General features: G+C 44.6%; 1 protein-coding gene across 1 annotated transcript; it reads right to left on the bottom strand.

Annotated features, from left to right (window-relative positions):
- Positions 1-853: 853 nt before the first annotated feature.
- On the bottom strand, positions 854-8,769 carry LOC122038091 (ABC transporter B family member 19-like). Its single transcript, XM_042597671.1, has 10 exons — positions 8,334-8,769; positions 8,179-8,233; positions 7,842-8,017; positions 7,573-7,773; positions 6,090-6,349; positions 5,497-5,813; positions 5,181-5,404; positions 3,819-4,644; positions 3,501-3,742; positions 854-2,212 (listed from the first exon to the last, which is right to left on the bottom strand). Exons 1-10 carry the CDS (start codon positions 8,586-8,588, stop codon positions 1,004-1,006), a joined length of 3,765 nt encoding a protein of 1,254 aa, XP_042453605.1. The 5' UTR covers positions 8,589-8,769; the 3' UTR covers positions 854-1,003.
- Between the last annotated feature and the right edge of the window lie 2,373 nt (positions 8,770-11,142).

Raw genomic sequence — 11,142 nt, 5'->3', positions numbered from 1 at the left:
AAACCAGTGCATGGAAGTACTTGTAATAGCTAGTTAAGGCTTCGCTCCAGTGAACCAGCAGTAAAATTCATCAGACTTACAAGTAAAAACAAAGGTGCATCTCTTGTTGCGAGAAGCAAGAAACACGGAGAACACGAAGAACTGGTACATATGAAAAGATCATCGCACATGAGAGCTTATGGCTGAGTGACACCCAGAGTTCCCCCAAACACTTCAGTGAGGACAAGTTTCTGTTGCTTCCATTCTAGTCTCAAGAAGGCCTACTGAAGTGTTTGAGAGAATCCAGAGGGCATTCAACTCTTCTTGACCTCTTCGGCTCAGCTCCCAGACCTATTTATAGGCTGTCCTTGCTTATCATTTTCCCTGATCCTCTGTTCAGTTATCACAAGCAACACTGAACATTGATTGTGAGTTCTGTAAAGTAAGCACTCTCTTAATGGCTTAAGTTTGTTTTCCAAATGTTTAACTACATTCACTGAAACTAGACACATTTGAATCTCAGGATCTTGACGGAATCCAGGAAATTTGGAGGACTCTGACATAAATGGAGTAAAGGTATGGTTACGGGATATTTGGATTCCCTATCCTCCATTCATGCCAGAATCGTGGCTAGGTTCAATGTGTGAGTTGACCTGGTTGCATTGTTCATTCGAAGTTCATAAACCATGCATGGCCTCATGTTCAGCTCAGCTTCATATAAATAGAACTTTGTATTCTTGACTCGAGATAAAGTTTGAGTAGCCACCAGATGTTAAGTTTACTCGACCTTTACCAGTTTGAATGAAATATAGAAGTTTCTAGAATTCTTAAAGCGTGTAAAAGTATTTCTTAGTTTGAGGAAGTTCACCAGCACTTCGGACCTCTACGTTGCATTTCACCATTAAAAGACCAATTGAGTTCGAGTTCCGACAGAATATTTTATAGATCATAACAGCAGCATTCCAGTTAATACCACGGCACCTGCAACCACCGATTAGAACGGTAGTGGTCTCCGGCATCGTTGTCAGACATGATAGTGTTGCAACTGAAGCAACCGGGAGTAGGCCCCGTCGGCCCGCGTGAGGAGTTCGGTATGACTGCCCTGCTCCAGGATGCGGCCGTCCTGCACCACCCCAATCGAGTCGACGGCGCGGATGGTGGAGAGGCGGTGCGCCACCAGCACGGTGGTGCGCCCCTTCATAAGCCGCTCGAGCGCTTCCTGCAGCACGCACTCGGACTCAGCGTCTAGCGCACTGGTTGCCTCGTCCAGCAGCAGCACCGCTGGATCCTTGAGCACCGCCCGGGCGATGGCAATCCGCTGCTTCTGCCCGCCAGAAAGCTGCACGCCCCGCTCTCCCACAGCCGTCCGGTACCCCTCCGGAAGCGCACTCACAAAGCCATGCACATTAGCAGCGCGCGCTGCGGCGACTACTTCCTCTTCCGTGGCGCCATCCCTGCCATAAGCAATGTTTTCCATGATGCTGGCGGCGAAGAGCACCGGCTCCTGCTGCACCAGCCCGATCCTGAGCCGCAGTTGCTTCAAGTTGAGTCGTTTGATGTCCTTGCCGTCGATCAGCACCTTGCCCGCCGTGGGATCGTAGAATCTTTCAATTAATGCTATGACGGTGCTCTTGCCGGATCCACTCGCGCCGACAAGAGCCTGGCTTTGGCCGGCACGGATGCGCAAGTTGAAGTCTTTAAAGATGACGACGTCAGGACGAGAAGGGTACGCAAAGTCAACGTGCCGTAGTTCGATCTCACCACGGATGGAGTCCACCGGCTCAGCGTCAAGGTCGTCGGGCTCGATGCGGGTGCCTCGATTGAGAATGGCAAATACGGAGCGGATGGACTCGCCGCCGCGGATAATCTCAGGGGCGAGGCTGACAGTCTCAGCGACGGAGTTGGCGGTGACGACAAGGACAACGAAGACCTTGATGACCTTGGAGAAGGTGGAGGAGCCGTCACGAACGAGATGAACGCCGTACCAGAGGATGAGGGCTTCAGAGGAATAGAGGCAGAGCTGGGAGAGGCCGTAGAGGAAGCCCGAGGTCTGGCTCCGGCGGAGGCTGCGTTGCTGGGGAACGCGCAGCTCGCTGGCGAAGAGGGAAAGTATCTTATCCTGCGCGTTGAATGCGGCCACCGTGCGGATGTTGCTAACACCTTCGCCAGCGATCATGCTGGTTTTGGCATGGGCCTTAGCGGTGTCGCCGGCGAAGCCCTTAAGTGAGAGTTGCTGATGACATTTACAATAAAAAAAATGTGTAAATTACACCTGCCACGTAGAGAACAAATCTAAAGCATTCATACAAATAAACTCCACAACAGTGCTCCTTTCCGTGTCATTAACAAATCTAAGCTCATAAACCTCTCAAATCTAAAGCTCATATTGGACTTAGGCAATTGCTTTGTCAATATATTATTCTCAATGAACGGCTCTTTTAGGAACACAATTGTCTCTCTTCAGCGAGTTTAGTGTAAATAATAATAAATATAAGGAAGCTAATACATTCAGAACGTTGCTGTTAACCATCCAGTCTCATGCAAAAGCAAATAGTTCTCTTTGATGGTACACGTATGGCAAAATCTTGCTCTATCTAACAAGAATAATCAGTCATGGTATGTGTATGCCTGCTCTTAGCTTTCTTAGACAGCTCAACTGAAGAACACAGTTGTATATCCACACACTTGGGATAAGTGATGAAATCATATTCTATACCGACAGATTGAGCCAGCTGATTCTACTTTGTTTTTTTTCAAATATAATCATATTATGAGGATCACATGTTCATGCTAAATTCCAAGTGCGGTCAATATACAGAGAAGAAAGATTTTTACTGGCCTGATATTTACTTGGGAGTACATAGCATTAATCGCATCACGCGAAGGGAATCACTCTAAAGTCCAAGCTACTGCTATGGCAGCCGCAGCAGGCTCAGGCTGGCCAACCTACGCTTAACATTTTCTTCCATTACTTTTTCCTGATAAAAGTATCGACTTTTTTGTCACGCTCAGACAAAACCATTAAAAGATGGCAGGCAGAGTTGTGGTAGCAAAGTAACTCGAGCTGCAAGGAGAGTGTGAGGTCTGACAGCCTCGAGAAACGCAAGTGTTGCAAGTAAAAAAATAGCTTGCATGAATTCTAGGGGCGGGCCCTTCCTATGCTTTGTATCCCCATTGGAATTTAATTATTGGTGTGTCCATAAGGCCAGGGCAACAGTATCGTTGCCAGAACCAATACTAGTTCTGTAGGTGCCAGAGGAAAGCACATGTATGTTGCAGGCTTGCAGTATCCTATGACAATCTTAGCCCTTTAGGCTACAATATTTCCTGTTTCATATTTCACAGGCGGTCCTTTGCAGAAAGATATCAGGACCCAGCCCACCAAATGAATAATAAATTATATTTTCTTTCTTTGGTCAAATGATCGATTTTGAACTTCATCATTTAATGCAAACTCAATTCAAGAGCAGATCAAACAGCAAGTAATTGAGCGGGACAAGAGTACAAGCATAACGACTTACTTGAGCAAAGTTAGCAAGGACCAGGAGAGGGAAGGTGGCAAGAATGAGTAGAGCAACGCGCCATTCAATGATGAAGCCGACTATGAATGAAGTTAACAGTGAGGTCATGTTCTGCAGGATTACAGAGATCCTTTCAGCTATTGCAGACTTCACATCAGCCGCATCGTTGGCTAAACGTGCAGCCACCAGGCTTGAATTGTTCTCTTCCTCATCGAACCAGCCCACTTCATTCCTCAAGATTGCTGTAAATTACTAAGAATTGTTTGATTCTTAAACCAAAAAGCAACCTCAAGGACAAGGACAGAAAATCGCACTAACCGGCAAGCATCATTCTCCTCACCCTAGTTGTGAGATTTTCTCCCATAATGCTAAAGAAGTAATGTTGAACCAAGTAGGCAACAACTGCATAAAGGCCAGTGCCGATGTATATGAACACATATTCCCTGGTCTTTCTCTCCATGGCATTTGGGTCCCTGTAGTAGAAAACTTCGATCATGTTGCTCATAACGATTGCAAAAGTAGGGCCTATGAAGCCAGATAAAACTGATCCAATTGCACCCATCATTGTATAAGGCCATTCAGGTGCATTTAGCTTCAAAAGCTTGAAGAAGTAGCCTCGAGGTGCAGGATACTTGCGAACATTATCAGCATTAGACACCATCTCAATGCGGCCATCTGCTCCAGTGCTGTACTGGTAGCTCAAATTTCTTAAGCTACCAGATCGCAAACTTAATGATTTTGTGGAAAGTGAATGGCTCAGGCGTGAAGATCGGGATCTTCGAGTGGATGGACCACCAAAATCTCTGTTCCTTGCCATCTCCTGGAACCGAATCAAAGAGGCATAAGCTCCAGAGGCCCCTTTTGACAGTAGTTCTTCATGGCTCCCAGTTTCCACAACTTGACCCTGCTGGATCACAGCAATCATATCCACATTTCTTATAGTTGACAACCGATGTGCAACAACCACAGTAGTTCTTCCAACCATGATGCGATCGAGGGCTTCTTGGACAATGCTCTCAGAGCCAGCATCTAGAGCACTAGTAGCTTCATCAAGGAGAAGGATTTTGGGATTCTTTAACATGGCCCGGGCAATGGCAATTCGTTGTTTCTGTCCACCAGACAACTGGACTCCCCGTTCTCCTACCTTGAATAGGAAAGTACTAGCGATCATCAGACAATCTATATTCATAGTATAAAACCGGCTGTAGCTTATCAAAATGACAGTAGTTTGTCAATGATGGAATAAGGCAACATGCAAAAAATGAGTTTCAAATTATCTATGCAGTTACTAAATTGTCATCGACTATAGCATCTAAAAGGCTTACTCAATGATCAGTGATCACTCGCAATACTGACAGGCCGACGCCTATCCAAATTACAAGATATGGCTATAAAGGGCGGCACTTAGAACTAAAGAACAAGATCAATGTCAACAGAAAATGATCATTCAAACCAAACGATGACAAAATTAAGTGAAATCCTTTCAGAATGTTATCTTAATTTCAGACTGTCAGAAGCAATTTAACAGTGAAATCCTTTGTTTCATTAAAAAGAGGGGTGAAACAAAATTTAGGAAGTTTCCAAAAATTATTTAGAATGATAAGATAACAAAAGCAAAGGGCACAATCATGGAAAGTAAGGCATGCGTTTAATTTCCAACATCTAAACTCGTTAGGTCACCTGGGTACTGTATGCATTTGGAAGTTGTGATACAAAGGTATGAGCATTAGCAGCAGAGGCAGCAGCTTCAACTTCAGCAAATGTTGCATCCGATTTCCCATACAGTATGTTCTCAAGTATTGTAGTAGCAAATAGTGCAGGTTCTTGATTAACCAGGCCAATTTGTTCTCTCAGCCATTTTAGCTGCAATGTCTTTAAATCAACATTGTCAAGCAGCACCAGCCCTATAAGAATAGCAAGAAAAGTAACAAAGAAATAGAAAATGTAAAAGTGGCTATCATGCTGCATTCGTTCAAGACAATTCCAAACTGGATACCTTGGTTAGGATCATAAAATCTTTCTATTAGAGCCACGACAGTACTCTTTCCCGATCCACTTCCCCCAACAACTGCAACTGTCTTCCCTGCTGGGAAGAAAAGAGAGAAATCTCGGAAGATAATGACATCTGGCCTTGATGGATAGCTAAAAGTTACTTCTTTGAATTCTATATTTCCATGAACCTCTTCCAAACACTTCCCATCGCATTGATCTTGGACTATAGAGGGTTTTTGTCGGATAATCTCCAATAACTTGTATCCAGCAGTCATTCCTTTGCTAAAGGCCCCAAGATTTGAGAATGATTGACCTAGGCTCCTGCAATGACATAAATAGATTGATTATCTACCAATAGTTGTTCTCCAACAGTATGAGTAAGAATACTACAAAATCACTTTAAGTTTCCATCCTATCAATTGGTACATTGAGATAACATTTCTGTAGATAATCTTACAAAAATTGTTGCTAACCACCTATCAATAAACAATCTATCACAGGAAACATGTAAAAAGATCTCTGGCATTATTAGGGCATATACTTTTTGCAAATTGTAAGATTTTAAGTTGTAAGCATGAGCATAATTTAGGAACTCACATGCCACCAACAATAGCAGAAAATATTGCTGTGAAAGCCTTCCCACCATCAGTTTGCCCATTCCTAATAAAAACACCAGCATACCAAAATACCAGAGCCCATGACATGCAAGCAATTCCATATGTGCAGCCAATTCCAAGGCCTTTAGCCATCCCTGCCTTGTATCCAAGTTTCAGTGTGTTTTGGATTGCTTCGGAATAGGAGTTTAGTGCTTTGCTTTCACCAACAAAGGAGTATACAGTCCGAACTTGTGCAATTGCCTATGAAAGGGGTTCATATTTACAAGATGAATTAAATATCCACCAAATTAAATAAAACATTTTAAATTGGTGTTACATGAAACAACAATGAACTTAGAAGGCACTAAAGGAAGAGATTTTATGCACTCCAAAACATGATCTTATGATTTTTCTCATTATCAAATAGAAAGACCAAAAATTCCAATTATACAAGATAAGGAGGAATCACAATCAAGTTAGATTCAGATTGGCATAATTTATAAATACTATGGTTTTCAACATTAATGGACCTCCACTGACAGACAATTTGCTTTCGACATATAATAAATATTATTAGATTCAGATATATACAATTTGCTTTTCATAACTAGTCCCTACCAACATGCAAATCATGTGGGTACTAAGGTAATAAATTTGAAAAGCCAAAACCCTTGCACTTAATAACATGTGCCAAACAGTCACAAAACAATGAAATTTAAGGGGAAAAAAAAGGCATTAGATGGTCTTTTTCACTCTAGTGATAAACTCAGAACCCCATGTAAAATAGTATGTCTTTAGCATTGATAGTTTTACAGCACAAAATCATAGCAAACTCTCACTATTCCGTCCCAACCCATGAACTGGAACAAGAAGCTACTATGAATATGCTAACATAGAGACAGACAGATGCAAAATCTTACTTGTAAACTAAAAAAATTCCAATTAGGCAGCCCCCACTTAATTTAGACTTGAAAGGTGCAGACAGGATTGCTCTCATTTGAAATTCAAGAAAGGTCCACATAAATATTGTCAAATCCAAAGGATTAGGATCAATCAGGATAGATGGCACATGGATTTGACATCGAAAGGAATCCAAAGGGGACCAATTCAGACCAACGCAATAGGAACAAGACCAGGGTGGTCAATTTAGGCAGCTATTTGCAGATTAATACAACCTCACAAATTAGAATGGTAACAAAAAGTTAAGCCTTGCTAGGCATTAGCCAGCTGCCTCATAATTTCCAGTTATTTCCTAATCAATAAGCAGAGGGAGAGAAACGAGCAAAAGGAGAAGTCACTATCGACCGCACACGCCATCAAGAAAGGGCCGAACCAGAAGAGGCTCCACCCACAAATTAAATATCACCCCGTTTACCCCACCTCAGACTTCGACCATTCCTCTCGACACAGTGAAGCACCTTCACATCACCGCATGCAGACACCTAGAAGAGGTTCAAAGTCGTGGTGGCGCTCAAAAGTATTACCTGTTCGGCGACAACGCCGGCGTTGGAATACGATTCACGGCTCTTTGATGTAAGCCCAGTGAGAGTGTAAGCGTATAGTCCTCCAGCAAAGGCGATCCCGGGAATGACCGCGACACTGAGGAGGGCTAATCTCCAGGCTGAAACGAAGCCTACCACCAGTCCAGCTAGGAAGGTGGAAAGATAGTGGATAAAATTTCCGACCTGCGTGCATTTAAGGAAAGATGATGAGGTAGGCATGAAGGAAGAAGAGGAAAGGTCGGTAAGGTCACCTTCTCGCTGATGGCGTCTTGGACAAGGAGGGTGTCAGTGGAGACGCTAAAGACTATGTCGCCGGTCCTCGCGTCGGTGTCGAAGAATCCGACATCTTGCCGGAGAACCGCCTCCAGGTACTTACAGCGAAGCGCGCTAGCCTGCCGCTCACCAGTGTACATCCAGCATGCGATCTCTGCGAGCACATCATCGAATGGTAAGGCAATGAAACTCGATTCGGTCTGAAGGAGACCGCTGTTGATGGCATTCCTCCCGAGCTCGGAACGGTCGTCGAGACGAGAAGTAAGCTCGCCAGGAAGTGCTAAGTTCAAGAAAAACAGTATTTTAACAGCTCACCTGCATAAGAGGACAAGCAAACCACCAACCCAAGGTAGACGAAATAGAGGGCAAACTGAGAGAGAGAAAGAGCGAACGGGAAGACGATTAGAAGACAAGAAGGTGGATCTTTTGAAATGGAGACAGGAGATGAGGCATTGAGGCTTTGAACTGACCTTGGAGACCTCATGGGTCATGACGGAGAGGTGATGTTGGTTCTTCCCGAAGCCATTGACGAGGTCACCGAAGAGGAGGAAGAAAACGGGCATGGCGGAGCCATGGACCACCGCTCCCACACTCCCCGCCGCCATCAACAGGTAGTCCCAACGATCGGCGAAGGAGAAGAGCTCGTAGAACGCTGCGCTCTGCTCCTGCCTCTTCTTCTCTCCCCCATCCGCCGCTGCCGCCTTCGCGTCCCCCGCCTCCGCCATAGTAGTGCCGCACTCCGCTGCTTCGCTTTCAGATCTACGTCCGGATTTGCTGCTCTACAAGGAGAGAGCTCGGATTAAAGATGCAGAGCACATGATATCCGCCATTGGAGCCTGAAAGGAGTGTGTGCTCTGCTACTGCAGCTTCTGCTCCGCTATGGACCACAATGACAACGAAACTGGAGAAGGGTCGAGTAAACAAATATAAGAGGCGAGAGAGATCTCGTCACCTGCGGTGACCGTGAGTGTGACGAATACGCGTCCCTTCCAGGGACAGAAATTGTCAGTCAAAATCAAGGCCGCTCGTATGCAGGATTGACGCTATCATGACCGCTAATTCACCTGGATTTTGCACCAGACGGAGGAAAGGTAAGACAAGGTCCCACCCCAGGCGCAACCAGTGATACTGAACTTCTGAATCGTGTCCGTCACAAACGCTTTTCAATTTATACGGTCAACAAAAACTTTCTTAAAATCGGACTGATCACCTTAAATTCAATTATATTGTTCAATATTTTCATTTGTAAGAACAGAGTCCGAATCTGGTCGGCGGAGAATTAGAAGTCGAAATTACAACAATGGACATGCACAATTATGATTTTATTCCCAAAGAGCAGCGTACAAATTGACTTACGCTGCATCAGCTGGCCTACCCTGTAGCGCTCGTGCGTGGGTCCCGCGCCACAGAACGTGTGATTCGGTGAGATATTGGGGGCGAATTGTGAGTCGATTCTATAACCGGTCGATGTCCGTTTAAAAAATCCGTCCGGCTGGCGCCCTCGGCCGTTGATACACTAAGGACGATATCATCGGACGGACTACATGTCCTGGAGCCGTACGACGGGCATATAGTAGAGAAACTTAAGAGGGACGGGTGCACGAAGCCACGTCGGAGCAGAGGCCGAAAGATCACGTGGGATTGGCAATAGAATATATTTGATTAATCGACCATGTGTTTTCTCCCAACATACGTGGTTTTATAAATATCCAAACAATATTATATATCTTTCCTTTTACCGTTTATCTCATAAAAATTACATACCATCTCTCCCCCTTTTTCTCCTATTTACATGTATACAATAAAAAAAAAATATCTCTTGTCTCTCCCGGCAATCATCATTATGTTATTTAATTTTAAAAACCAACAACATAATCTGTTAATTTTGAAAATCAATACCTTACTAAATTTCAAATATCAACAACATCTCACAACAACAAAAAAAAATCATATTAGGATTTAATATCAATTCTTTCAATAACATTTTAACTTATCTAAAAAAATCAAAATAAATAATGAAAAATACTGTTGAACTCCTTGTGACCTTAAAAATTTACAAGACTTGAAATGAGTTCAATCAACTCTGTCTAAGTTTATATGTCGATTTTAGTCAAACCCCAAAATAGATTTTAAAATCAGCAATACTACGTGTCTATGTTACTAAAAAAATCAGCAACAAAAAATGTGTTGTTGATTAACACAAAGTGTTGTTGAAAAAAATTCTAACAACACCGTATATATGTATTGTTGATTTTGATTTTCGAAAATCAACAATACCGTGTTTCTATGTTACCGAAAAATTCAAGCAACATTGTGCCTATGTTGCTAATTTTTTTAACAAAATTCTATGTTGTTGATTTCAAAAATCAGCAACACTATGTGTTACTAAAAAAATTTAAAACTAAATGCTATTAAAAATTTTTCAATAACACAGACATACGATGTTGGTGGAAATTTTTCAACAACACTTTTGTTACTAATTTCTAAAAAACGGCAACACAGACATATAGTGTTTGATGCAGATATATGGAGAAGGATCCAAAGAGAATTAAGAAAAAGAGGAAGGGTATTTTCATCATTTGGCAGGTTAGGGCTTCGTTCGGGTTTGGTTGTCGCCGCCAGGAGGACTTTGTTCGTCCTCTCAAGCTCCTCGTAGGCGCGCCGAAGCCGACGTCGGCCACCGGCCTCCTATGCTCTCCCTCTCCTCTCTTCCCCTCTCCCTCTCTCCATAGACGCCGGTTCACCAGAGGAGAGTTGTCCTCTGCTTCGGTCTCCAAGCGGACGACAAGGAGCACCACCACTGTTACCACTAGCGCACATCGCTGCCCCCGGCGGGCACCACCACCGCCTCCTGCGACCAACGTTGTCTCTTCCTGCGGCCACCGCTGCCACGAGTGTGCGCTGCCACCTCCTGCGACCATGGAAGTCGGCAGCCACCGATGCCTCCTCCCGCGGCCACAGCTGTCGCCTCCTGCGACCATCGTCATCGACAGCCACCGCTGCCTCCTCCCGCGGCCACAGTCGTCGCCTCCTGCGGCTACCACCGCCGGTAGCCATTACTGCCTCCTCTCGCGGCCACAGTCGCCGCCTCCTGCCACCATCGTCATCGGCAGCCAACCCTACCTCCTCCCGCGGCCACAGTCGTCGGCTCCAGCGGGCGTCGCCTCTGTCAGCCGTCATCGCCTCCTCCCGCGGTCATAGCCGCTGTCTCCAATGGACGCCTTCACCCTCCGGGTGGTCACCACCTGTGCACCGTTTGTTTACTCCGACCTTCGAGTC

The sequence above is a fragment of the Zingiber officinale genome, chromosome 1A, assembly GCF_018446385.1.
Source record: "Zingiber officinale cultivar Zhangliang chromosome 1A, Zo_v1.1, whole genome shotgun sequence".
Taxonomy (NCBI): Eukaryota; Viridiplantae; Streptophyta; class Magnoliopsida; order Zingiberales; family Zingiberaceae; genus Zingiber; species Zingiber officinale.
Note: the sequence above shows the minus strand (reverse complement) of the source record. Positions and strands in the feature narration are given on the sequence as shown.